The sequence below is a fragment of the Aphelocoma coerulescens genome, chromosome 28, assembly GCF_041296385.1.
Source record: "Aphelocoma coerulescens isolate FSJ_1873_10779 chromosome 28, UR_Acoe_1.0, whole genome shotgun sequence".
NCBI classification, from domain to species: domain Eukaryota; kingdom Metazoa; phylum Chordata; class Aves; order Passeriformes; family Corvidae; genus Aphelocoma; species Aphelocoma coerulescens.
This window is the reverse complement of record NC_091041.1, coordinates 5,352,445-5,377,703: the sequence shown is the minus strand read 5'-3', so window position 1 is coordinate 5,377,703 and position 25,259 is coordinate 5,352,445. Positions and strand designations below refer to the sequence as shown.

The window sequence follows — 25,259 nt, the reverse complement described above, 5'->3', positions numbered from 1 at the left end:
GAACCCTTGAGATCACACCACTCAGGCCAGCTCCACGGGGACAGGTTTATTTGGGGTGACCATAGCAAAAGCGCTTGTGGAGCGCCAGAGCTGCTGTGGGGCTGGGGGCACAGCCGGTCTCCAAGATGTGGTTTTGGGGGGGCTGCTGCCCGTGGGACTCCAGCTGGCAGCAAGGACAGTGCCCACCTTGACGGGGGCCGAAGCATGGCAGCCCCTTGGCACCGCAGACTGTGGTTTGTGTTCGGCACAGCCCCGGCACAGCCGGGGAGGGTAACCAGCCCCACACCGGACCCCTCTGCTGAGGGATACTCAGGATTTAGGGGGACCCCACTTGTCCCAGGAGGGGCTTCTCCACCCGTTCCAGCCTGTGCTCCAGAGAAGGGGCCGAGAGGACAATGCCCACCTTGCCGAGGTGCGCCGGGAGCGGGTGGGGGGCGAGCGGGGCCCCCGTTCCACCAGCCCGGCCCCTCCAGCCGTTCCCACGGGGACACCCATCACTCAACTTCTTCCGAATCGTACTTAAGGTCCTGGAGAATTTCGCTGATTGCCTCAATGGTTTTAATTAGCCTACGAGAGCGGATGGAAACTATAAATAAAGCCCATATGGAGCGTATTATGTGGGCCGCCTCGCCTTCCCCGCGCTGTTTATGAAACACTCAGCCCGGGGAGGCCGAGGGGACGCGGCCACGCAGCGCCGCCAGACCCCGAAGGCACCATCTGGGCCCCCCTGGGCCGGAGGGAGGGAGGGGAAACACAGGGAAGGGGCTCCTGGCCTGGACTCCATGATCCCCTGTGGGTCCCTTCCAGCTCAGGAGACTCCAGGATTCTACGGGCTGGGGAGGGGGTGCCATCCCAAAATAGGGGGAGAAGGGGATGGCAGTGGGGGTCCTGGGCTAGGGGGATGCTGCCTTCCCAAAATGAGTGGGGACAGCAGCGGGGCCACCACCTACTTGTGCTTGAGCTCCCGCACCTCCTGCTGATGGGCGTCCACCTCGGGCTGGTCCTGTGCCTGCTGCTGGGCCAGCTGCAGCTGCGCCGTCTGTGGGGGGACACCTTGGGAGCTGAGACCCCCCCCAAACCAGCCCCAGCGCTGCCCCAGGGACCCCCCCCAGCCCAGCACCCACCAGCTGCAGCTTCTCCTGCTCCCGCTCCTGCAGCCGGGCCAGGTGCTGGGCCAGGTCGGGGCGGCCGAGCTCGTCCCGCAGGCGCCCAGCGATGTCCAGCACCTCCCGGGAGATGCCACTGAAGGCCACGGTGACCTCGTGCACCAGCTGCCGGTACCGCGGGAAGTCATAGTGGGGGGCACTGCTCAGGTACGCCCGGTGGCCCCTGCGGACAGATCAGGGGGGAGAAGCCACTGTCACCTCACCTGGGGTGCCCATCGCGGAGCTGAGCCCGCTTTGCCCCCCTGCCACAGGCAGCACCAGGAGGGTTTTCCTGCCTTTTCCTGCCTGGATTTGGCAGCATGACCTGGCAGCCTCATGCCTCACACAGGACAGTGTTGGAAACTGCTTTTTTTGGGGGAAAAGTTGGTGGTTTGGGTTTTTTCATCCTCTACACTCTCAACCCTGCATCCCGGGAAGTCCCTCATCGGCTGGATGCTAAAATAGGATTCAGGTGTCCAGCGCAGAGTCCCGTTGCCAGCTGGAGCTCATCAGCCACCCCCACGGCCCGGGCCCAACAGGATGCAAAATAATCGGGATGGGGGATCCGGTTCCCTGCTGGAGGTGCCCCTGCCCGCCCCGGTGGGTGCCGCCCCCCCGGGGGCCCGTCCCCGCGGCGGTGCCGGTGCCGGTGCCGGTACTCACTCCTCGAAGAGCCGGTACGTCTCGACCCGCTCGCCCTGCAGCTCCCGCAGCCGCTGCAGCAGCGCCCGCACGGCCTCGCCCGTCTGCGGGACACAAGGGGACGGCGGCGCTGGGGGACGCGGTGGCACCGGTGACCCGGTAACGGGCTCCGGGCAGAGCCGGCACCGCCCGGGGGATCACCCCGGTGCTGCGGCAACGCGTCCTCGCTCATCTCCGGTTCTGGGGGTCCCAGGTGGATTCCGGGCGCGGTGTTTAAGCTGAGTCCAGCACCGGCACCGGGACCTCCCTATCCCGCTACCCGCGCACCGGGAGCCCCCCGGCCTTGCGCACACAACACAGACGGGCACCGGGACCCCTCACATCCCCCTGCTCACCCACCGGGCCCCCCAGGCCACTCGTGCACGAACCGGACTGACACCGGGACCTCCCGGACACGTACCCGCGGTACCGATGGGCACCGGGACCCCCATCCCATCCACGCGTGCACGGACGGGCTCGGTCCCGGGACCCCCACCCACCCTCCTGCCCGCGCACCGGGACCCCTCTCTACGTCTGCCCAGACCGGCACCGGGACCCCCGGCCATGCTCACACAACCCAGACGGGCACCGGAACCTTCCCGTCCACGTGCGCACGGACCGGACCGGCCGCGGGATGTCCCCACCCCGCTGCAAACGCACCGGGAGCCCCCCGGCTCAAAACAGAGGGGCACCGGGACCCTCCGTGACCACGCGCGCACGGACCCGCTCGGTCCCCGGACCCCCCTCCCGTCCCCCGGGGGCCGTTCCCGTTCCCGTCCCGCTCCCGGTGCCGCTCACCATGGCCCGGCCCGGCCGCTCGGCGCAGGCCCGGGCCCCGCGGGGCGGAGCGCGGTTCCGCCGCCACCTGCAGGCACCGACCGGCAGCGCCGCCAGCCCCGGGGCCCCGTCCCCGGTCCGGTCCGTGCGCCGGGGTCCCGCTGCCCGTCTGCAGTGAGCGCACGGCCAGGGGTCCCGGTGGGTGGGCGGGCAGGGGGATGCAGTGGGGTCCCGGTGCCGGTCCCTGGACACGTGGCCGGGGCTCCCGGTGCATTTGCAGCGGAAGAGGGAGATCCCGGGACAGAATCAGCCCTTGCCTGCACGGCCAGGGGGGTCCCGGTGCCTGTCTGTGCTCTGTGAGCACGGCTGGGGGTCCCGGTGGGTGAGCAGGGGGGTCCTGGTGTCCGTGCAGAGCCTGCAGTAGTGACCAGAGGGGTCCCAGTGCATGAGCAGGGGGGTTTGTGTGTGGTCGTGGTGCAGTAGTGACCAGAGGGGTCCCAGTGCATGAGCAGGGGGGTTTGTGTGTGGTCCTGGTGCAGTAGTGACCAGAGGGGTCCCAGTGCATGAGCAGGGGGGTTTGTGTGTGGTCCTGGTGCTGGTCCAGTCCGTGGCCAGGTCCCGGTGACCATCTCCTGTGTGCACGTGGCCGGGGGGCCCCGCGGGCGGGCAGGGGGGTCCCGGTGCTGGCCCAGTCCTTGCACACATGGCAGCAGGCACTGCCCACCAACAGCACCACCTCCATCCCTCCCCTGTCCCTCATCTCCCCACCCTCCTACGCTGCTCCAGCACAGCCCCCATTTATTGAAAACTGCACCAATTTGGGTAAAAACCACCAGAAAACAGGGCTGAGAGTTGCAATACTTTATTGGCCAGTGCAGGCAGGGCTGGAGGCTCTACTTGACCTTCTTCTTGGGGCGCAGGTTGTTGGTGTGCCCACACTTCTTCTTGCGGCAGTTGACGGCGCGGGGGTGCAGGCGGGCGTAGCACCTGGGGGGGACAGGTCAGCAGAGCCCCGTGTCCCTGGGGAGGGGCTCTGGGGGAGGGAAGGGGGTGAGGGGACACGGGCAGGGGACACGGGGACGCACTTGCGGCAGATCATCTTGTCGCAGTTGTATTTCTGGGCGAGCTGGCGCAGGGAGGGCTCGATGATTCCCCCTCGCAGGCGCAGCACCAGGTGCAGCGTGGACTCTGCAAGGCGAGATGGGTGTCACACCGCGGGCAAGGAGCACCTGGCACCCCAAGAACGCCCCCCCAAAAACCTCCGGGGTCCGGGGAGCACCTTTCTGGATGTTGTAGTCTGCGAGGGTGCGGCCGTCCTCCAGCTGCTTCCCCGCGAAGATCAGGCGCTGCTGGTCGGGGGGGATCCCTGCGGGACGGAATCACCGTGCTGGGGACACCGGGGTACCCCACGGGGCCACCCCGTTACTCCGGGCCCCGCCAGTACCTTCTTTGTCCTGGATTTTGGCTTTCACGTTCTCGATGGTGTCATTGGGCTCCACCTCGAGGGTGATGGTTTTGCCCGTCAGGGTCTTCACGAAGATCTGCATCTTGGCACCTTCTCACCTGCGGGAGCGGCGGCCGCGTCACCCCGGGCCGGCCCCGGTGCCGCCGTGTCCCACCCCCGACAGGGCCCCGCCGCTCCCCGGCCGCGACGCGACCCCTCAAAGCCTCTCAAACCCCCGTTCCCGAGCATCCCCCCCGGGATCCAACCCCGCTCTCCCACGATCCACCTCCCATCCCAGGATTCGGGGCCGTCCCGTGGGATCTAGTCCCGTCCCCGGGGACCCAGGGCCCCTCCCGGGGTTCCAGCCCCCACCCCGAGATCCAGGCCCTCCTCCCCGGGTCCCAGCCCCCTCTCCCGGATTCCCGTCCCCATCCCGGGATCCACGGCCCCCTCCCTCGATTCAGGGCCGCCACCCCAGGCCCCGGGCCCGCTCCGGTCCCGCACCGCGCGCACCCGCGGCCTCGCTGCTGAGGGAAAGGGAGGCGGGCCCGGGCCCGCGCTACGTCACGTCCGGCGGGGACACCGGCCCGGCCCCGCGGTACTTCCGTCACTTCCGGCGGGGACACCGGCGCGGCTCCGTCACTACCGGCGTGACACCGGCCCGGCCCGGCTCCGTCACTACCGGGGTGACACCGGCCCGGCCCGGTACCGCGGGAAGGGGCACGGGAGGGTCTGCACGGACCCGAGACCACACCAATCCCGACCACAGCCCCCGGACTGGCCCCGTGAACCCAACACTGACCGCAGGGCCTTAGGATCGGCCCCACACTGACCCCGCGGCCACAGGCCTGCCCCAAGACTGGCCCCAAACGGACCCCACACCGGCCCCAAACCAGCCCTACAGTGCCGGACCAGCCCCACACTGACCCCATGGACCCCACACCGGCCCCACAGCCCCGGGACCAGCCCCACGCTGACCCCACACCAGCCCCACAGCCCCAGGACCAGCCCCACACTGACTCCATGGACCCCACAGCCCCAGGACCAGCCCCACACTGACTCCATGGACCCCAGACCAGCCCCACAGCCCAGGGACCAGCCCCACACTGACCCCACACCAGCCCCACAGCCCCAGGACCAGCCCCACGCTGACCCCATGGACCCCACACCGGCCCCACAGCCCCAGGACCAGCCCCACACTGACCCCATGGACCCCACACCGGCCCCACAGCCCCAGGACCAGCCCCACGCTGACCCCATGGACCCCAGACCGGCCCCACAGCCCCAGGACCAGCCCCACGCTGACCCCATGGACCCCAGACCGGCCCCACAGCCCCGGGACCAGCCCCACGCTGACCCCATGGACCCCAGACCGGCCCCACAGCCCCGGGACCAGCCCCACGCTGACCCCATGGACCCCAGACCGGCCCCACAGCCCCGGGACCAGCCCCACGCTGACCCCATGGACCCCACACCGGCCCCACAGCCCCAGGACCAGCCCCACACTGACCCCATGGACCCCAGACCGGCCCCACAGCCCCAGGACCAGCCCCACACTGACCCCATGGACCCCAGACCAGCCCCACAGCCCCAGGACCAGCCCCACGCTGACCCAACAACCCCATGGCGGGTCCCACAGCTGCAGTTGCAGGACCAGCCCCAAACCCCTGTCCTCCAGCCCCCCACTCTCCCCTCATCCCCTCCCAGGCCATCAGGACCCCAGACCCAAGCAGTTGCTCCATCCCACCACAATGCTGATGGAAAAGAAGGATCTGGACAGCTCCTGCCGCCTGTGGAGCGACCCGCAGCACCATGTGAGGGGCTGAGTGTGAGAACCAAAGGGAAACACGGCTCTGGCTCATCCCAGCGGTGGAAAAGGCAGCAGGCACAAGTCCAGCAGCAGCAGGGACAGACCCCTGGCAGAGCTGGTGGGCACGCAGAGCCTCAGGGACAACACTCCTTACGAAATATAAACACCTGTGCCCCAAAAGCAGCTTTTCTGCGCCAAAAAAAGTCAACGTGGAGCGTGGGGTTTGGGCGCTCTCCTGAGCGCAGGAAGGAGGGAGGAGCACAAGAGGCATTTCCAAGCCAGGATTTACTGATTCCCCCCTGAAGCGAGCTGTGGGGTTTTACACCTCAGCGGCACTTTGGAGGCAGAAGGGCAGCACCTTCCTGCCTCGGCTTCTCCCAGCCTTCGCTTCCCCTCTTCCCGAGGAAGGGAAAAAAAAAAAAAAAAAAAGAAAAATCAAGCGGCACACAAATATAAATACAGGATAGAAAGTTCTCCAGGGGTGGGAGGTGACTCCTAGTCCAGGCCCTCGGCCCTGTCCTCGTCTGTGAGGCTCTGTCCGTTCACGGCCGGGCCGTCGTACTGGCCCTGGGATAAATCCTCGAAATCCTGGCTGGTGGTGGGGGAGATGACGTCGGGGCTGCTGTCGCAGGACTCCGTGCTCTGCTCAGAGGTAGCGATGGTGGTCGTGGTGCTCTTGGGGACGGGGTCGAAGTCGTCGTCGTCTTCCAGGATGGGGGATTCGTGGATGTCTGGGAGGGAAGAGGGAGGGGTTAGGTTTGCGGTGGGACGCCAGGAGAGCAATTCCCTGGTTTCTAGTTCTGCTTGTAGCGGGGATTAAAAACAAACAAAAAAAATCCCCAAATCAGCAGCACGGAAATTAGAGGTTGGGTGTAACTTTCTGCAACTGCACTTAAGGGGATTAAGGAGTTTTCCTGACTTTTAGGGAAGCAGCCACGGGTCAGCACATTGACTTCTCCTGGTTTCTGACTCTTCCCGCAGGAGGAAAACCGAGCATGGAGTGCCAGGACAAGGGGGAACGGCTTCCCAGTGCCAGAGGGCAGGGATGGATGGGATATTGGGAAGGAATTGCTCCCTGTGAGGGTGGGCAGGCCCTGGCACAGGGTGCCCAGAGCAGCTGGGGCTGCCCCTGGATCCCTGGCAGGGTCCAAGGCCAGGCTGGACATTGGGGCTGGGAGCAGCCTGGGACAGTGGGAGGTGTCCCTGCCATGGCAGGGCTGGCACTGGATGGGCTTTGAGGTCCCTTCCAACCCAAACCATCCCATGGCTCCGTGAATCCGCGCGTCAGGAATCACTCACTGCTGAAAGCCTCCGGGTACTGCTTTGCCAACTTCCCTTTGAGTGTCCTGGGGAGGAGAGAATGATCTGAGTCCGTGGGGAGCTGAGGGATCCCGAGCTGAGCTGCCCAACAGCTCCCTTGGCCTCCGGCAGTCGTGGACAACGCAAACAAATCCCAAGGGAAGCCCCCTGGGCCGAGGGATTCCCTTCCCAACCCCCCTGAACACCCCATCCCACCCTTCCCAGCACGGGGGGTGCTGCTGAATCCCACCTTTTGTGACCACCCCGAGCAGCTCCCAAGGCAGCACAGCCCATCCCAGCCAGAGCAGGATCACGCAAACCCAAAGCTCCAGCCTCCACTCCCTCCACGTGTTGCTGACCACATATTCTCCCTTCCCCAACACATTTTCCTCCTCATATTCCCCCCAAACTCCCACTCATGTCCCGCTTTAACACCGCCACGCCCCACCCCGCCTCCCCGTGCCACCTCCGTGCCCGTTCCCGCCCCGTTTCCCACCGGATCCTCCGGAAGATGCTGTCCAGGTCCTTCTTCATCTCCACCAGGGTCCTGGTGTGGTGCAGGAAGCGCTCGTTCATCTGCTGCATGCGGACGCTCGACAGGTTGTTGAAGTTGAGCAGCATCTCGTTGGTCTTCTCAAACCGATCCAACCTGCGCGGGGGAGGCAGACGGAGCTCGCCAAAGATCCCGGGAGGCTCCCGGTGCCGGTACCGGGCTTCCCACGGGCCGCTTCCCCCAGGACTCACATGTTTTTCTGGGCCAGGATGATGGCGTTGACGTCCTCGGCGTTGACCATGCCCAGCACCCTCCCGCAGAACACCTGCGAGGCCGTGGGCTCCATCGTGGCCTGCGGGACCGCGGGGACGGCTCAGCCGGGGCACCGGGAGCCCCCGCGCCGGTAACGGAGACACCGCCACCCCCTCCGTGATAGCGGGGCCCCCTCCTCCCTGCCATGCAACCGGTACCGGGTACCCCGCCGCCGTGCCCGCTCCCGGGGCGGCCCCACACGCCGGTAACGGGGGTCCCCTGGCCGCCCGCCGCCTCCCCGGTCCCGCCAGCGCCGGCAGCCCCCGGTTCCCTCGGGGACACGCGGACCTGGGCCCACCCCAGTGTTCCCGGAGCCTCCCACCAGCAATGCCCGCGCACCTGCGGGAGCCCGTCCCGCCGCTTCACATGACGGGAGCGGGAGCGGTACCGGGGGCGGCACCGGCGGCCGCTCCGCGCCGCTTCCGGGTGCGGCGTCACGTGGGGCGCGACCCCGCGGCGTCACCGCGCCGAGCCGGAAGTGCCGGAGACCGGCCGGAGGACAAGGCCGCGACCCCCGCGGGCATCACGGAGCCTCTCCGGTACCGGTGCCGAGCCCCCCGCGCCGCTGCCCTCAGCGCCGGGGCGGCCCCGCTGGTGGCGGCCCCTTTAAGGCGTCGGGGGCGCCGCGGGCGCGTCGCTGACGAGCGTCCTCCCCGCCCAATGGCGTCGCGCGGTGGGCGGGACCGGACCAATAGGAGCGAGGGGGCGGGGCCTGCGCCCGCGCGTTCGCGAGCTAGGTGGGAGCGGCGGGGGGCGCGCGGCGGTCACGTGGGGCGGGCGGGGGGCGCGGGGCCGCCCCCCCCCCCTCGGTACCGGGCCGGGGCCGCGACCCCCCCGATCCCACCGGGACAGACCGACCCCCCCTCCCCCCAATCCCACCGGGCCCGAGCCCCCGCCCCTGCCGGGCCCGATCCGTCCCCGGCGCTCCGGAGTCTCCGCTGTCCCGTTGCGCATCCCCCGCCCCTGGAGGGTCCCGGCGCTCCCCGGGCCGGCGGAGCGTCTCTCCCGGTAAGAGCAGGCCTGATCCCTGTCCTCTCTCCCCACTCCAGGTTGCTCCGCCGCCATGGCGTCCAGCGGGGAGGAACCGAGGAGCGGCTCCCCGGGCCGGGCGGGCACCGGCACCGAGCCGGCGGCGGCGGCCGACGCGGCTCAGCTGGACACGGCGGAGGATTTCGAGGTCCTGGAGGAGGAAGAGGAGGAGGATGAGGATGACCTGAGCGAGCTGCCCCCGCTGGAGGACGTGGGCCGGCCGCCGGCCCCGCCGCGGGAGGACGCGCAGCTCCCGGAGCAGGGCGCGGGGGACGCGGCCGGGGACCCCCAGGAGTGGCTCGATGTTCTGGGTGAGAGCCCCGGGCAGGAGGGACGCTCAGTTCTGGGGCCTCACGGGCTTCCCCGGGGCTCCGAAGGCCGGGCAGGAGGCAGGGCAGGGTGGAAGGAGTCGGGCTTTTTCCTCCCCACCGTGCCCCGACGCATCCCCGGTTTCTCCGTGCCCAGGGAATGGTTTGCTCAAGAAAAAGACGCTGGTGCCGGGCCAGGGTGTGGACAGCCGTCCCCAAAAGGGCCAGGACGTGACAATCCGCCTGAAGGCCACGCTGGAGGATGGCACCGTGGTGGAGGAGAACCCTGCCCTCACCTTCACGCTGGGGGACTGCGATGTCCTGCAGGTGAACACGGGGACAAAGCTCACCCAGCTTCATCACTGCCCTGGGGAGCAGGACCTCACCTGAGGGGCCACAGGGAGGGTTGGGGTTGGTGACATCCCGTCTGTGGGTCCAGGTTGGACGGGGCTTGGAGCAACCTGGTCTAGTGGAAAGCGTCCTTGCCCATGGCAGGAGGTTGGAACTGGATAACCTTTACAGTCCCTTCTGTGATTCCATGTTGTTCCCTGCAGGCTCTGGACCTGTGTGTGCAGCTCCTGGAGATGGGGGAGACGGCTTTGATCGTGTCAGAAGCCAAGTACTGCTACGGAGCTCAGGGCAGGTGAGCTGGGAGGGTGTCAGGTGGAGCAGGGTGGTCCCAAACAGGGCTGGGGAAGCTGTCCCCTGCTGGGAAACCTTTGCTTCCTCCCTCGCCATGTGCAGTGTGTCCTGCCTGGGGTGGAAAGATCCACATCTTCCCCTGCCCCGGGAAGCTTCCCTGGCTCGGATTTCTGAACCACGGTGCTAAATCCACGTGGCCCAGCATCTGAGAGGTGACAAAGTCCCGTGGCTTTGTGCAGGAGCCCTGACATCCCCCCCAACGCGTCCCTCACGCTGGAGGTGGAGCTGCTGGCGGCTCGGGACGCGCCGGACCTGGAGCTGCTCAGCGGGAAGGAGAAGATCCAGCTGGCCAACCGCAAGCGGGAGCGCGGCAACTTCTTCTACCAGCAGGCAGATTACGTGCTGGCCATCAACTCCTACGACATTGCCCTCAGGATCGTGGGCTCCAGCTCCAAAGGTACCTGTCCCCCCTCCCAGAGAGGCCCACCTGGGCTCCCGGCCCTGCTGTAACCTGGCCCTGGGGTCTGTGCAGTGGATTTCAGCCCAGATGAGGAAGCCGAGCTGCTGGATGTGAAGGTGAAGTGTCTCAACAACCTGGCGGCCTCGCAGCTGAAGTTGGACCATTTCAAGGCAGCTCTCAAGTCCTGTAACCTCGTGCTGGAGCACCAGCCGGGGAACATCAAGGCTCTCTTCCGAAAGGGAAAGGTGAGGAGGGGTCTCTTCTCCACGGCGTGGCAGGGGACCGAGGGACAGGCCTCAGCGTCCTGCTCCACCCGTGTGTCACCCTCCAGGTGCTGGCTCAGCAGGGAGAATACAGAGAGGCCATTCCCATCCTGAAGGCAGCGTTGAAGCTGGAGCCTTCAAACAAGGTAGGCTGGAGATGTGTGCTGCCCGTGGTCCCGCTGAACTGGGGGTCTCCGGTTTGCTCCTCTCTTGTCCGTGTCCCTACAAACCTCAGTGTCCCCCCTGGAAGGCTGAAGGGAGGCTGGGAATAGCCCCCAGAGCCTGGGGGATGACGCAGCACGTGGAGCATAGCTGGGCTGGTGGGTCCCTTATCTCCACGTTGCGAGGTTCCCTCGTTGACCTTTGGTCCTGGCAGTGGCAGGACTCCCTGCCAGCCCATCCGTGCTCCAGCCATCCCATGGGGATGGTCCAGGCTGCTCCGGGTTCCCCGGGTGGCTCGGGCAGTTCGTGCTGCGGTTGAGGGAAGTGGAGCAGAGCTGAGTCCCCACAAACTCGCTGAGCAGCCCCGAGAGTGAATCACTGGGTGGTGGGAGCAGCCAGACCTCGGTCCAGCGCCCGGGCAGGGCGAGCTCTGGGTCAGGAATTTCCTGTCAGTTAATGATCAGCTGCAGGACTGGAGCCTCGGGAGAAATCAAAAACCAGTGCCAGGAAATGACCCCAGCAGGAGCGAGCCTGGGAGGAGGCAGGGAGGTGTTGCCTGCACAGGGTCAAGCCGGGGGGGTCTTGGTTCTCCAGATGGGTTTTAATCCTTGTCTGGATCTGTTGTTGTATCCATTTCTTTCCTGGGGATTTCACCAGACCATTAGGATTTGTGTCATGACCCAGTCCCTGAAGGTCACAGGTGGGACGTGGCACAAGCAGGTGCTTGGTGGCCCCGCAGCACCCTCAGGGGCGGTCCGAGCACACTTGGAAGGGTGAGCAGGACCCCAAACCCTTCCCTTCCCAGCAAGGTTAGGGTGGAGAGGGAGCAGCACTGGGAACCATTCCCCCGGCACGTCCCTGGGCAGGGCGGCTGCTCCCCAGTTCCGATGGAGCTTTTAATTGGAGAGGGCTGGAAAATCCAAGTGCCCGGCAGTGACGTGTCCAGTGAAACCACAAGGACAGCAAATTACTGCCCTCCCCGGCTGCTGCCAGGGCTCCCGGGGAAGTGGCGGTGCCGCTCCAGTCGCGGCGTGGGTGACTCAGGGGCCACGGCTACCGGTGCTGAAAACACTCCAGAAACGCTGGGCTCCACCTGCCTCCCATGGGGCCGTCACAGCCATCCCTTCTCCTGACCCCTTGGAAATGTTCTGGAAGCAGCGTGGGATGCTGATGGTTGTCCTGTGCTGATGGGACAGCCCCGGTGAGCTCCAAGCAGGAGCGTTCCGTCCTCCAGACATCCACATTTTGGTGTTGGAGGCAGCTTTTCCCAGCGTGGCACAGGCTGGCAGAGGCGGTGTTCCCGGGATGTGTCCCCCAGCAGAGGGCACAGCACGGCCGTGCCACCAGGGCCACCACTATGTCTTTCTGCCCCCTTACCCTGCTCGGCTTCCTGGTGCTTCCTGCTGCTTTTGGGGAGCCTCTGGGCCCCACGCAGGACTCAGAGCCTTTTCCTGCCCCAGCAGGGCAGGTGTGGACACGCTGCAGGTCTTGCTGCAATCCCGCTTCACACCAGGCTGAGTTTGAAGCCTGATTTCCCAGCCTGCTTCCAGACGAAAAGTAGGAGAGCTGGGGCATGTCTGTCCTCGAGGCAGACACTTTCCTGTCGCGATTAAAGGATAAAATCCCTTTCCTGATGTCTGGCATCAGCCCTGGTTTCTGCTCCCTGCTGCCAGGCAGGGAGTGGCTTGAGCAGCCAAAAAGGACAGAGGGGCATTGGACCCACAGGGCATCCCCATGCCAGCCTGGGTGTTCAATGCCAGCCTGGTGCAGCCCAGTGGCGTTGGGAAGTGGGGCAGGATGAGGCTTGATCATCCCCTCAGCTGTTTCTAAGCTCTTCCATGATGTTCCTGCACATCCCAGGGGTGGTGGAAGCTGCTGTTGGTCACACGTCCCCTCCCTGGCAGGTAGGGATGGCACAGGGCTGATAACACCACGCTGTCCTCCCCAGACCATCCACGCTGAGCTCTCCAAGCTGGTGAAGAAGCACGCGGACCAGAGGAACGTGGAGACGGAGATGTACAGGAAAATGCTCGGGAATCCCAGTGCCACCAGCACCCCCAGGAAGTGCAAAGACAAACTGCCCTGGGTAAGGGCTGGGCCTGAGCTCCCGCGGGTGGCAGAGCAGGTGGGGGTCACCCATGGATTGGGGATCCACAGGGGATTGCCAGTGTCCCCTCAGGTCCTGCAGGAGGGACACAGCCCTGCTCCCAAGCAGGATGTGGGTGGGCTGTGTCAGGACAGCGATCCCACTGGGAGCAGGGGGCCGTGCTCTGGGAGCCGTGCCCGGAAAACACCGATAACAGCCTGTGCTCCTGGCTGTGTCCGCCGGATCCCAGCCATGCCAGCTGGAGGGTCCGGACTTTGCTCCCAGCTGCCCGTTGGGAAGCGCTGTCAGCTGGGCAGCCGGCAGCACACGCTGTCCCCGCGGCCGCGCCGGCCACGTGCCGGGCAGAACTGACCCAGCACTGCCTTTTTGGGATGCCCTGTCCAGGAGGCAGGGCAGGCAGGATGGCACGTGTCCCCTGCCATGGGCACAGCCCCTCATGCCCCCGTGCTCTGCTCCGCAGTCCATCCCCTGGAAGTGGCTCTTTGGCGCGACGGCCATCGCGCTCGGTGGCGTGGCCTTGTCCGTGGTCATCGCGGCCAGGAACTGAGGTTGGCACCGGGGTGGCCCCTCGGCACAGGACCAGCGCCGGGTCCTGGCCTCTCTCTGCCGAGGGGCTCCCCCGAGGCTCTGCCACCCCTTCCCGCGGACTCGCAGCTCCAGGAACACGGATGCTTCCTCTGCCGGAGGTGCCGGATCTCTCTCCCAGCGTTCCCCATATCCCTCCTGGCACGGGCGGGTGCGGCTGTGGGGAGGGAGCCGCCGGCAGAGCAGGGACCCCCGGGCAGCCTCCCGGCAATCAGGGGCTCAGCCCCCAGCCCCGAGTGTGTCGGGGGCAGCGGGAGGTCCCTCACACCGGTACGTCCTGGCCGTGCCCATCCCGGGTGTTGCGGTCCGGCCGCCGGGACGGGACGGGCAGGGGGAGGTACATGGAATGAAGCTGAGGGAAGGGAAGCGATGTGGATGTGGATCCCAGGGGCAGATGCAGCGACATTCCCTGATTCCTGGGGGGCTGCCGGCGGCTCAGCCCTCCCGGACGCATCCGCTGCCCTCCTCTGCACATCCCTGCAGTGTGCAATGTCCAAAGGAAGCCAAAGAAACCCGCGGTGGGAAGGATGGAGGAGGGGAGTGCTGGAGACCCCCTGTCCAGGCTGTCTTCCTGCGGGTCCAAAACGTCAGGGGTCCCTCCCTGCCCTGCAGCCCCCCCAGTGCCCACCGCTGCCCAGCCTCAGCTCTGCTCGTGGGGGGGTTGTAGCACTGTCCTCGCACCCCAAACTGACTGTGAACTTCCCAAATAAAGGACAATTCCTTCACATTCGGGCCTCTTTCATTGCCACACGTGGGGTCACATGGAGTCTACGGGGGCAATGCCCAGGGGGAAGCCTGGGACCCCAAAATACGTCCTGGGGGAAGCCCGGAACGCTCAGGCACTACCTGGGGATCAGGGGGTTCATGCTGGGGATCTCATGACTGGGGAGGTCTGCGGGGTTGGGGGGGGATTCATGCTCGGGGGACTGACACCCAGGGGCGTACAAGGGGTTCATGTCCGGGGGGCGTTCATGCGCGCGGATTTGATGCCCAGGGATTCCAGGGGGTTCACACCCGGAGGGCTGAATGGCCGGGGCGGGTCAGGGGGTTCATTCGCGGGGGTCCATCGCGGGGATCCATCGCGGGGATCCATCCCGGGGGTCCGTGGGGTTCCCCCGCTCGCCGCCCCCTCCCCGCGCTCCCGCAGCGCTCCCCGGCTGCACCAGACCACCCTCCCCAGCATGCCCCGCGCCCCTATTTGCATATCCCCGCCTCCCCTCCCCACGGACCAATCCGGCGCGGCGCCCGGCATCACCCAGCCAATCGGCGCGGCCGCTGCCCACCTCCTCGCCCCAGCAACAGGCGCCCCGCGTGGGCGTGGCCGGCGGGGCCGCGCATCATGAATAATTCATAAGGGGGGGCGTGCCGGCGGCGGGCGGCCCCGGCGGCCCAGGCGCGGAGGGGGAGACGGTCCCAAGATGGCGGCGCTGCAGGCGGAGCGCGGGTACGGGCTGTCCTGCGGTCGCCTCGGCCGCGGCACCCGCGTCTCCGTCTTCCACGTCAAGCTCACGGAGAGCGCCCTGCGCGCCTTCGAGAGCTACCAGGCCTGTAAGGTACGGGGCTGGCGGGCGTGGGGCGGGGGGCACGGCCCCGCCGAGGGCGGTCGGCCGGCCGCCACGAGGCCCCCGGACGGAGCCCTGCGGGCGGCACCGGTGGGGATGTAAGGGGAGGTGAGCGGGGGGAGCTCCTCGTGAAGTGGGTGTGCGGCTCGGGGCGGGCCTGGGGCGGGGGGACTCCCTGGTGAGGGGTTGAGGGGGTGCGGAGGCTCCCGGCCCCCCCCCCCCCCCTCAGTGAGTGGCCGGTGAACCGGCAATGGGGGGTGGCGATCCGGGTGCCAGGTGCCTGAGGGACGCCGGAGGGGACTTGCCGTGCCCCTCCGGTAACGCCCCGGAGCACCCTGGTGTGTTCCCCGTCTCCGGTAGTGCTTGAGGGATCCCTCTCCCCCCCCACCCCCCCCCCCCCCCCCCCCACCGTGGGTGACCGGGGAGGGGTCGTGATCCTCCGGGAAGTGCCCGAGGGCTCCGGGAGGTGTCGGTGTTTCCTCCCGCGCTCCGGTAATCGCGGGGAGGACCCCCATACGCCACCACCCCGGTGGGTGAGCGGGGACCCCCCGTGTGCCCTCCCCCGGGTGGGTGACAGGGGCCCCGCGGTCTCGGTGCGGGTGTGGGCGCTCGGTGCCCCCCCGGGAGGTGACGGGAAGCTGCCGTCAGTCCCCGTAAGTGTCCGGGGAGGGGGGCGAAGGGACGTCGGTGCCTCCCCCCCCTCCGTTTCCCCGGTGAACGTGACGTGGGTTTCCAAAGCCGGGGGGGGGGGGGGCGGCGGGTCCATCCCCGGTGCTGCCATCCCGGACTGGGGGGGATGGGGGTCTCTCCATCGCTGTCCCCTCCCCGGGACACCCGGTTGTTCATCCCCCGCCCGACCCGGTGCTCCCCTCCCGGGGGTGGGGGGGAGGCACGTTCAGGCTGTATTTTGAAATTTCCAGATTGTCTTTTCCGTGCCGTTTCCTTGAAATGCATCCAGAGAGCTTATTAGTCATGTAAATAGAGAATAATGGCCATGCTCGGCAGCTGGTGTTGGGATGGACTGGAGAGGGGTTCAAAACTGTCATTTTTAGTGTAATTTTATTTTTATTTCATTTTTTCTTGCTGCCTCTGATCCTGCGACAAGCATTTCTGTCTCCTCACCTTGCTGGGGGAAGCTGGGAGCCTAAACCCGTTTGTCATTAGGAGCGTCCTGCCTGCCAGCTTCTGTAGGATAAACCATATGTTGTCACAACACTATTTTTAATTTAGGGTGTTGGTTACATCACATCACTGAATTGGGCAATCTCTGTATGAGGACGAAGGTAATGACTGTACCAGGGTTTATCAACTTATATTTTAATGAGTGTTTATCAGCATTATGAGAAGTCAGGAGGAATAAGTGACTTGGGTAGACTGAATTATTAGCTTTTTGTTTTTTCCTCTGAAAAATGAAACAAATAATCCAAATAATTCTTTCCTATATATTGGGAAAGCCTTTTATTTTGGGGGAGGGAGAGTAGGAAGACTACAGGCAGCTGCGTTAAATATTTTGGGAAGCTATTCCGAGTCCATGTCACACATGAATAGTGGTGTTTATTTTCTAAATGAAGTCTGGGCTCAGGATTGTTTGGTGGCCAACGGCCACTAATGAACTTTGCTTCCTTCACCGCCACCCAAAAGAGAAATAGTCGGAGGCTCCTGGTGATTAACTGGGCAGGAAGGGATAAGGGCAGAAGAGCTGCTTGTTTGTGTAGTGAATAACGCAACAATTAGTGGGCTATTAAACACATATGCTCATTCTGCATCGGTTCTATAAACAGTTTCCCCAGCTCGTTGAACGTCTCGGCTTCCTCGGAAGCGCTCGGCCCCGGCCCTGCCAGGAGCCGCCTCCAACACACCTTTGCAGTGTGTGTTTGTCCAGTCCAGCTCCGCTTTAATTTTGGGCTGCAGCAGTTAAATGGAAAAAATTTGCTCAGGCTCCCTCTGTTCGGTTTGGTTTGAAATGTGGTGGAACTGACGGCAGCGTTGTGTAATATGGATAATGGCCTGGAATCCAATCCTGCTGTTTGTGTTACCTGGCGTCCAACATGTGCAGTCTGACCTGTTTCAGGCACCGGGGTAGCACGTCCGTGCGATTCCTGCGACAAGGCTCTGTCCCTCTGCCAGAACGGGCAGGGAAATGTCTTCAGTTCCTTGCTTGAGTTTGTTCTTGGTCTAATAATAATGTATTGGGATTACATAATCCAAAAATGATCACCCAGCCGGGCGAGCTGCCATTTGTTTGGAGTGTCCCTGGTGCCAGAGCAGTTGCAGGCTTGGTGTGGAGCTGCACCATGTGTGGATCAGGCAGCAGGGCTGTGGAGGAACAGAGATTTGTCTTCTTGGATCTCTGCTGAGCTGTGCTCTTGGTTTTCTGCTGAATTGCCTACATCCTGGGGAACAAAATGGTCACGGATCACATTCTGGATGGGGTTTGGAGCAATGCGGTTTAGTGGAAGGTGTCCCTGCTCATGAAAGGGATTTGAAACAGCTTGAGCTTTAAGGTCTCTCTCAGCCCAAACCATTCTGTGATCCTGTGGTGTTGATCCCCAACTCTTGTGTTCCAGCAAGCCGTTCCTATATCATGTACAGAGGACGTGGAGCTGCTGCTGAGGAGCTCCAGCTCACAGGCTCCTCCTGATCCTGGGAACGGTTTCTTCAGTAGCTCACCTGAAAGAAATAGGAGGCTTAAAAAGAGAATTAGTACTGGCTTCACAGGGGACGCTGTGAGATGTCACCCAGCTGCTCCTTGTGAAACTTGCTGCCCCTGAAACTGTTTCCCCACAGTTGTGAAACCGAGAGCTCTGGCTACTGAGGGCTGAGCAGTGGGAAGTGTGTCCCAAGTTGGTTTGTCCACAGATGAAATGGAGCCAGTCTGGTGTGTTCACCTAAAACAACTCTGGGTTCTTCAGGGAGTGTAATTCTGGAGCAGCCTGCAGTTTGCTGCCTTCCTTTTGGGGGTGTGCACATGGTTAGGCATTCCCACTCCCCCCAAAATAAAAGTGGGGCATGGCCAAAGCCAGGTTGGATGGGGCTTGGAGCAACCTGATCTGGTAGAAGGTGCTCCTGCCCATGGCAGGAGGGTGGAACTGGATGGTCTTCAAGGTCTCTCCAACCCAAACCATTCTAGGATTAGATGATTCCATGACTTTTCCCTGTTACTTCTTTTCTGCCTCCAACTTTCTTGCTGCCCCTGTCAAGGTACAAGGGAACTCCTCACACCCGTGCCTTACTCTTTAATTCCTGTCCTTGGTGAGGCGATATTTTATCCATCCTCACCTAATCCCCTAATTACTCATCCTTTATTTTTCACACCTGTTTTTTTAGCAGCATCCTGGGTAAGCCACCATCCTCCTGCACAATTCGAATGCCACACGGCAGACCCGAGTGTCCCTTGGCAGTCGCTCCGTCTCCCTTGCGGTGAAGGTGCTGACAGCACATAAACAGTGTTAGGGCTGTTCCTGGAACCCTTACCTGGGAATTTCCCAACTTCCACGTATTTCTTTAAAACCTCTCTGTGGCTGGGGTGGTTGAGGGGTGGTTGTTTGAGAATGAGCAACACGATGCAGTTGCACACCTTTCCCTATCACCTTATGTGTTGACCTAACGATGGAGGCCAGGCTCAACTCTGCTCCCAGCCCGGTCCTGCCTTGCCTGGTGGTTTTAGAAGGATATAAAGAAGGTTGTAGCATCCCTTGGCGATGCAGCTGAGCAGCACCTCCTGCTCCCGTTGTCCCTCTCTGCCCCTGCTACCCTGGAGTGTTTTGAACTGAAGCCACCGGTTGATTCACTGGTGAACTTTGGCAGATGCACAAATATTTATTGGGGACTGAGCTGAGATAACCAAAGCACGTTGTCCCTGTGAATTTTGGAACTGTGCTCTGATAGATGTGGCTTCCCAAATCATCTTCCCCATGCTGCTCTAAAACCGTGAGAGAAACAATCCCTTGAAAATGAGGGTTAACCCGACCCCTTGGATTTGCTGTTTATTGAAATAACTTTCCAGCCCTGGTTTTTGGAGCAGGTTGTGGAGATTCCTTCATCTTGCTGTGTTCAAAGCACGAAACACAAAATGAAGGCTGTGCTGTCATTACAGGGTCTTTAGGGTAATGCGTATTCATGCTGACTTGAGAATTGAAAGCTGCTTGCAGGTGTCAGGAGGAGAAGAACAATCCGGCTTTCGAATCAAAATTCATTGAATTATCTCAAAGCTTTTTGCATCATTCCTCCTTCCCTGTAACCTGTTTTTTCCTGTCCTATTAATTCACTGATGCTGTAGTCCGTCAAAATTGAGGCTCTTACGACATCGGGAACATGAGTCGGTGACATGACTGAATGAATCAGAGGAGGCTGGAGAGGAAGCTCATTGCACACGTACGGCTCATCAGCAAAAATGGGACAGGATCTGCAGAACACCCTGAACTGCTCAACTCCTGCTCAATGTTCTTCACGTTGACCTGAATGTGGCACCTCCCATTGGAAGGAAGGGGACAAAGAGACACTGAACATTGTGCACGGGGAATGTTTTGGCCCGTGGCAGTTTCTTTTCAATTATTTAGGGAAGCTTTTTCTCTCGACCGTATACCATTTGGATCTGCTCAAATTATAGATTCATCTCTATAGTTTTCAAACGGCATTGGAAGGAATTGTCTGTAATTTACATCTAAAGTGACGTACAGTTGCTATGGGATTCGGTGGCAAATTATAAACCCATTATGCTTTTTTTTTATACTGGTGGTAGCAGACTAAAGAACTAGGTCTAATTGGTGACGTGCCAAGGGAAAATAGAAAGTTTGTGACAGAATCCTTGTGACTGAGGGTGCCTTTTTTTTTTTTTTTTTTTGATCAAACGTGATCTGCTTTCTATCAGCAAAACATACCCCAGCATTAATTGGAGAGGTTGAATTTGAATTAATAATTTTTGCTCTCTGACAGTACTGGGGGAAGCAAGCTAGAAGATTAACCCTTTATGTTATTTATATGGGGCTAGGTTTTTCTTTTTTTAATTTAAGTGGGATATTTCATCAGTTGCATCAATGGCAGCTGGATGTGGCAGTTGTGTTCATTACCCAGCAAGATGAAACCCTTGCTCTTTTTCAGTATATTCTGATTTCTTACTCCACTTAAACAGCAGAAGGGAAAGCTATTATAATATCTTTTTAACTTCTGTCTGAAGCATATCTGATCTGAAGAGTCTCTTCAGAGCAGTGCATCTCTCCAAGGACCCGTGTCCTGCCTCGAGTGGCTCCTGCTGGTCAGCTCAGAGTGATCCTCCAGCATCAGGGCTTTTCTGAACCCGTCTGAAGTGCTCTGTCCTGTTCTGTGGGATTTTGTCATGGAGCAGCTTGGCAGAGGGCTGGTGGCTGTTGAAACAGTTCCCTTGCGTCGTGCCGGCTCCGTTGGGACAGCAGCAGCGCCTTGATTGCTGCCGAGGAAGGGGAGATTTTGTTGGAGGGAGCATTTGAGGTCTCGTTGGTACATGGACGTGTTATCTCCCGAACAGTTTGCACATTTCAGACATTTAAACTCTGCCTGTAACTTGTAAGCAGAAACTTGTGAAGCGTCTCCAAATCCCTGGTGTTTGTGCATGTTGAAAAATGGGAAGGGACAGACTGCATGCGTCACTCCCGTACTAATTTGTGCCAGCTAATCCATGGGAGAAGAATACATTTTGGCTGACTTAGTGGTTTTGCTGCTAATGCACAAGAGAATGCGTTTGAATGGATGGAGTGGCTGCACGGGTTTAGGTAGACTTTGAAGGGATACCCCGTGTCTGGGATCCTGTGCTGGATACCCTCGTTTGGGATCACAGTTGTGTAATATCCTGGATTTGTTTGGATTTTGGGGAAGGAGAAGCGAGGGGGGGAGGAAAAGTGGTCGTCACTTAGCGTCATAACATAAGGAAGGTTGGGATCGAGTTACCTCTGAATAATTAAGGTTAATGCTGTTTCTGGAGGAACCATTATCTGCAGTGAACTTAATGCCCGTGAAAACACAGCCTAATAACCTGAACTGTGCTAATATTTCATCTGGGGTGGATACAGAGGAGGCATCACCAAAACTGGTCTTCGGCGTTCAACGTGCCTTAGCTTGACCTAGATGAATTATCCAGGAAAGGAGCTTGGATTTGCTGATAAGAGTTTTCTACAGTAGCTCGTGGGTTGCTTAGAAACATCCCATGTACATAAGGCAACTTTTGCACACACTGGTAACCCGGTACTGCTTTCTGACTGGGGATTTTGGTGGGTTTGGGGTTTTTTTTTCAAGCATTTATATACTAAAGAGAGTTGCAGTTGGTTTGCTGAGTGGTGTGTGTATCCCTGCTGCACTGGGAGAGCAGACTTCCCAAAATCCAATCCTTTTTGCATTACAGTCTAGAAAAAACACTGCTCTGTGCACTTGGTTTCTCCTTTCTTTACATTGGACTAGTGCCTTTTTCTAATTTAAAGAAACCAGCATTTGTTTAACTCAAAAAGAGGTCACTGCTGGTGAGCAGGCCTTGACTGAGCTGCCCACCTCCACCCAGCTGGAGTCTTCCCTGGTCTGGTCCTGCCTGATCATGGTTAACCCTCTGCTCTCCCTCTGTGCAGGCTTTTATGCAGGAGAGAGCGCGTCAGCCCAAATTTTTGTAGAAAACTGAGGTATTTTTCTGTTTGGGCTCCATTCTGTGCTGTTGGGTTTAATGGTAGACGCAGACTTTGTCCTTCAGGTTCGTGTCCACACGTGATGCAGTTCAGCAGGTACCACAAAACTTCCTGAGAACAACAGTTGCCTAAATCTTTGTAGGTATTTAGATTTCATCAGCACAAACATCCTCTTGGCTATTTAGTCCTGTATTTTGAGTATATATGACTTCAGCCATGCTTTGATAAGAGCAGCCACGTGACACCCAGGGCAGGTTCATATGGGATCAATGATGAGAGGACAGGAACAGGTTTCCTGAAGGAATTAGGGCTGCCCCAACCCTGCAAGTGTCCAAGGCCAGGTTGGTGCAACCCAGGATGGTGGAAGGTATCCCTGCCCATGGCATGGGGTGGAATAAATTGAGTTTTGTAGTCCTTCCAACCCAAACCATTTTGTGATTCTATGACACTTTAAGCTGATTGTTGTTACTTAGCAAGAGCAGACGTGTGTTACTTAAAATCCTGACAAAAATCCCAGCAGGACGGAAGAAACTCCAGCTCAATCCATATCACTGTGCCCACAGGATCCATATTTTCTACAACTGAGGTGGAAGAACTAATTTAATCTTTCTTCTATATTCCTCCCCACTGAGGCCCATTCTGCGATGGGCTGCAATCAGTGCGTTATGTGCCAGTTGTGGTTATTTGAATCATATTTCCACATTTCAGTGTCTAGACTTTATGTTTGTGTGAGTTTTGTTGTACCTTTCCAGCTCCGGCACTGATTTCAGTTGGTTTTGGCTCCTGGTTTCTATGAGAAAATCAAACGAGCTGTGTTTCTGCCTTTCCCAGTCCCCAAAAAAGAAGGGAACAAGGGAATGGGCAGAACTTAGTTTTATAAGCTCCTTTGCCACCATTTTTCTCTCTTTTGAGGGAATCTGTGTGTGGATGAGCCGGGTTCTGCCATTTGGTGACCAGCAGGTGAGAGCGAGGAGAAACCACTGATGGCTGGAGATAAATCTCTGCCTGCTTCTTGCACTGAGAGAGCTCTGCTGTGAAAAAAGGGATGATCTCGATACAGGCCAGCAAGGCTGGAAAAAAGTGACTATGCACACATTTTTAGTAAAGAAACAACTTTATAATCCACAGAAGGAGAGCATTCATTGAAAGTGAAGCAGCTTTTTAATTGCCTGCATGCACTGGGCTTCATTTTTCGCCAGCACTTGTGGATATTGAGGATGATGGATGTGGCTGTGTTAGTTCAGTGAATAGGAGGGCTGGTCTGTTTGTGATGCTCAGAGGAGTTGATAATGACACAAAACCTGGATAACATGGACCTCACTGTGACCCGGAGGTAGAACTGCCTTCAGAATTGTTCACAGTAATACTGCCTGGTGCAGAAAACAGTGTGGAAACCTGAGCCAAGGCTGTTTTCTCTGCTCCTGGTACATAATAAGGTGTATTATGGCTAAATCAGTGAAAGGAAATAATGTTCCCAACTCGTCATTAACCTGTAAAGCTTGCTGCCATCGAATGTGAAAGGCTTAAGTGCAGCTGAATAGCAAGAGAAATCTGAAATTTTCATAGGGAACGGAAAGAATAAAAGCTGTGGTTCCAGCTTCTCTCTGCAGCCCTGCCTGCGTGTCGGCTCCCTCTGCTCCCCCGGTGTTTGAGGTGACCCAGGGTGCTGCCAAAGCCGTGGCTTCACCTCTTCCAAGGAGCTGAGCAGTGTAAATTCTTCCGTTCCTTTCCGATCCAGGATTCAGTGGATGCTTTTCGGAGCCCGGCCTGGGCGGAGTAGCAAGGAAGCAAATTTTTCCACCCTGCCTGAGCTTGGGCAAGTGGAAATTGTGCCTTGGAAGCCATATAAGGCCAGCGTGCCGGCTCTGGCTGGGCTCACCTTTCCACCAGGATGCTGGGGAAGGGAGCAGCCCTCGCTCCCAGGGAGAGTTTCAGGGCCTTTGAAGTGTTCCCTGTGTGTCTGACACTTGCCAGAGGGACGGTGTGGCCGCCCTGATTAGGTGGCAGCAGCTCATTAACTCCCTGACTTGTGGGGCTCCAGCACCCAGCCCCAAACGGAGGCGGAAATTCGTGATTCAGAGTGAAACTGCTGTAAAATGACGGAGCTGGGAAGGTCGGAGCCTCTGTCACAGGGTGTCTTCATTTCCTTCAGCAGTGTCTGAGGCAGATCCTGCTGACTGCAGGCAGTGCTGAGCAGGACTTTGCTCTGAAACGAGAGTTCCTGTGGCATTAAAATAGATTTTTAAAAAGCCTGGTGGCACCTGTTCCCACATCCAGGGATGTTCAGCCCTCAGAGCTGCCAGAGCCCCAATCGTGACCTCTGCTTTTGCTTCTCGCAGAATTAAGAACAACTTCTGCTCCCATAAATAGACCCTTAAGAAGTGCGTAGGAGCTCTGTGACCAATTTCTTTTTGAAAAGTGCTCTCAGTGACACCTGTGGCTGTGACCTTGCTCGTGTTCCCACTCTGTGTCCTTGCAGGGCAGCTGTGTTTTGATGGGAGCCTGGTGGTCCTGGCCACAAGCTCTGCTTCCTTCTTTCCCATTTAATCAGCACTAAAGGGAACCTTTGGTTATCTGTGGGATTTGTGGGAAGCTGCTGGTGCTTTTCCTGCTGCAAATCCCAAATGCTTCCTGCCTCGTTGAGGTCCCCATTCCCTAACGCCATTGAGGCGGCTAAGGGACAGTGTCTGAAAGCTCCTGTGTTCCTGACACATGTGACAGCTCCCCATCCTTGTTTTTATTCCAGAAATAAAGTGTGGTTTTCCAGAGGAGAACGATGCAGCCGAGCGAGTGCACTGTCACAAACCAGTTCTCCCAGCCTGGAGTCTTGGAGCTGGTGGAGAGTCCCAAAACACTCAGCTCCGCTAAGGAAGCGGCTTCGTGTTTAATCTTTGCAAATGTGGAAATGGGAAGGGGGAGGTAGTAATGGATAAAGTAAAACATATTTAACCTTTGTGGACGTAAATGGGATATCTTGGATCTGTTTGGAGCAGGCGCTCGGGTTGACGCGGATCGTGGTGGTGATTAAAACCAACAGCAAACGTTTTTCTGGTCATGAATTACAGACTTTGTTCTTAATGCGTTAAAATCTAGAACACTTTGGTGTTTCTTAATGTGAAGGGGGAGAAGAAATAGATTTACTACCTGGAAGGTTTGATGTTATAGTTCCAGGCATGTTTCCACAACCTTCCTGCAACCACTTGGAGCTGTACCTAATGTGGGTGCTGCCTGCATTGGGCTATAAGTTTGAGCTCTCTCATACAATTAAAGCCATTTAACTCCATCTAAAGGCCTTTTACTTGTCATTAAGCCTAAATTTACTGACGTTGACAGCAGGAAGAAGCACATTTATCCTAACTCAGATGGGCTAAGAGAGCAAAACGTTCCAGCTAACTACGACTTGCCTTGATTGTTAAATTTAGACCAAAAATTCTGGTCAGACAATTAAGTGCCGGCTCAGTGGCCACACCACTTCTTTTGCATGTGTGAATTGGCTGAGCTGCCTCTGTCAGGCAAGAGAGATTCTCTGTCTGAAT

The 25,259-nt window shown here is 59.7% G+C and overlaps 5 protein-coding genes across 8 annotated transcripts in view; 2 read left to right on the top strand and 3 right to left on the bottom strand.

The window, feature by feature from the left end:
* Positions 1-31: 31 nt before the first annotated feature.
* REX1BD (required for excision 1-B domain containing) lies at positions 32-2,673 on the bottom strand. Its single transcript, XM_068997048.1, has 5 exons — positions 2,625-2,673; positions 1,809-1,891; positions 1,125-1,329; positions 951-1,039; positions 32-567 (listed from the first exon to the last, which is right to left on the bottom strand). Exons 1-5 carry the CDS (start codon positions 2,625-2,627, stop codon positions 495-497), a joined length of 453 nt encoding a protein of 150 aa, XP_068853149.1. The 5' UTR covers positions 2,628-2,673; the 3' UTR covers positions 32-494.
* Positions 2,674-3,449: 776 nt separating this feature from the next.
* UBA52 (ubiquitin A-52 residue ribosomal protein fusion product 1) lies at positions 3,450-4,655 on the bottom strand. Of its 2 annotated transcripts, none has more exons than XM_068996853.1 (5): positions 4,561-4,655; positions 4,048-4,166; positions 3,883-3,969; positions 3,689-3,791; positions 3,450-3,590 (listed from the first exon to the last, which is right to left on the bottom strand). In XM_068996853.1, the coding sequence occupies exons 2-5, from the start codon at positions 4,148-4,150 to the stop codon at positions 3,497-3,499; spliced, it is 387 nt and encodes a 128-aa protein (XP_068852954.1). In that variant the 5' UTR covers positions 4,151-4,166; positions 4,561-4,655; the 3' UTR covers positions 3,450-3,496. The 2 variants fall into 2 exon arrangements, with proteins under 2 accessions (XP_068852954.1, XP_068852955.1); XM_068996854.1 differs by having other exon boundaries at positions 4,552-4,650.
* A 1,472-nt stretch (positions 4,656-6,127) lies between these two features.
* KXD1 (KxDL motif containing 1) lies at positions 6,128-8,397 on the bottom strand. The gene is made up of 5 exons (XM_068996852.1): positions 8,301-8,397; positions 7,901-8,001; positions 7,653-7,805; positions 7,157-7,203; positions 6,128-6,588 (listed from the first exon to the last, which is right to left on the bottom strand). The coding sequence occupies exons 2-5, from the start codon at positions 7,993-7,995 to the stop codon at positions 6,353-6,355; spliced, it is 531 nt and encodes a 176-aa protein (XP_068852953.1). The 5' UTR covers positions 7,996-8,001; positions 8,301-8,397; the 3' UTR covers positions 6,128-6,352.
* A 21-nt stretch (positions 8,398-8,418) lies between these two features.
* FKBP8 (FKBP prolyl isomerase 8) lies at positions 8,419-14,242 on the top strand. Of its 3 annotated transcripts, none has more exons than XM_068996849.1 (9): positions 8,419-8,500; positions 9,011-9,301; positions 9,456-9,625; positions 9,853-9,941; positions 10,180-10,397; positions 10,473-10,645; positions 10,732-10,809; positions 12,774-12,911; positions 13,393-14,242. In XM_068996849.1, the coding sequence occupies exons 2-9, from the start codon at positions 9,025-9,027 to the stop codon at positions 13,477-13,479; spliced, it is 1,230 nt and encodes a 409-aa protein (XP_068852950.1). In that variant the 5' UTR covers positions 8,419-8,500; positions 9,011-9,024; the 3' UTR covers positions 13,480-14,242. The 3 variants fall into 3 exon arrangements, with proteins under 3 accessions (XP_068852950.1, XP_068852949.1, XP_068852951.1); XM_068996848.1 differs by lacking the exon at positions 8,419-8,500 and adding an exon at positions 8,642-8,698; XM_068996850.1 differs by lacking the exons at positions 8,419-8,500; positions 13,393-14,242 and having other exon boundaries at positions 8,812-9,301; positions 12,730-12,816.
* Positions 14,243-14,889: 647 nt separating this feature from the next.
* The window catches only part of ELL (elongation factor for RNA polymerase II), a 53,567-nt gene continuing 43,197 nt past the window's right edge, over positions 14,890-25,259 (top strand). Inside the window, exon 1 of the mRNA XM_068996900.1 lies at positions 14,890-15,070. Within this exon, the coding sequence (XP_068853001.1) occupies positions 14,936-15,070 (135 nt within the window). The 5' untranslated portion in view covers positions 14,890-14,935. The remainder of the gene's footprint in view (positions 15,071-25,259) is intronic.

Coding starts and splice junctions, on each gene's coding strand:
- FKBP8 (XM_068996849.1), top strand. CDS start 9,025: ATGGCGTCCAGCGGGGAGGAACCGAGGAGCGGCTCCCCGGGCCGGGCG. Junction 10,646..10,731: donor CTCTCTTCCGAAAGGGAAAG/GTGAGGAGGGGT, acceptor GTCACCCTCCAG/GTGCTGGCTCAGCAGGGAGA. Junction 12,912..13,392: donor GCAAAGACAAACTGCCCTGG/GTAAGGGCTGGG, acceptor TCTGCTCCGCAG/TCCATCCCCTGGAAGTGGCT.
- UBA52 (XM_068996853.1), bottom strand. CDS start 4,150: ATGCAGATCTTCGTGAAGACCCTGACGGGCAAAACCATCACCCTCGAG. Junction 3,970..4,047: donor CAAAATCCAGGACAAAGAAG/GTACTGGCGGGG, acceptor TCCGTCCCGCAG/GGATCCCCCCCGACCAGCAG. Junction 3,591..3,688: donor GACAAGATGATCTGCCGCAA/GTGCGTCCCCGT, acceptor TGTCCCCCCCAG/GTGCTACGCCCGCCTGCACC.
- KXD1 (XM_068996852.1), bottom strand. CDS start 7,995: ATGGAGCCCACGGCCTCGCAGGTGTTCTGCGGGAGGGTGCTGGGCATG. Junction 7,204..7,652: donor AGCATCTTCCGGAGGATCCG/GTGGGAAACGGG, acceptor TCTCCTCCCCAG/GACACTCAAAGGGAAGTTGG. Junction 6,589..7,156: donor GTACCCGGAGGCTTTCAGCA/GTGAGTGATTCC, acceptor CTTCCCTCCCAG/ACATCCACGAATCCCCCATC.
- REX1BD (XM_068997048.1), bottom strand. Junction 1,330..1,808: donor ACGTACCGGCTCTTCGAGGA/GTGAGTACCGGC, acceptor ATCTGTCCGCAG/GGGCCACCGGGCGTACCTGA. Junction 1,040..1,124: donor AGCAGGAGAAGCTGCAGCTG/GTGGGTGCTGGG, acceptor GTCCCCCCACAG/ACGGCGCAGCTGCAGCTGGC.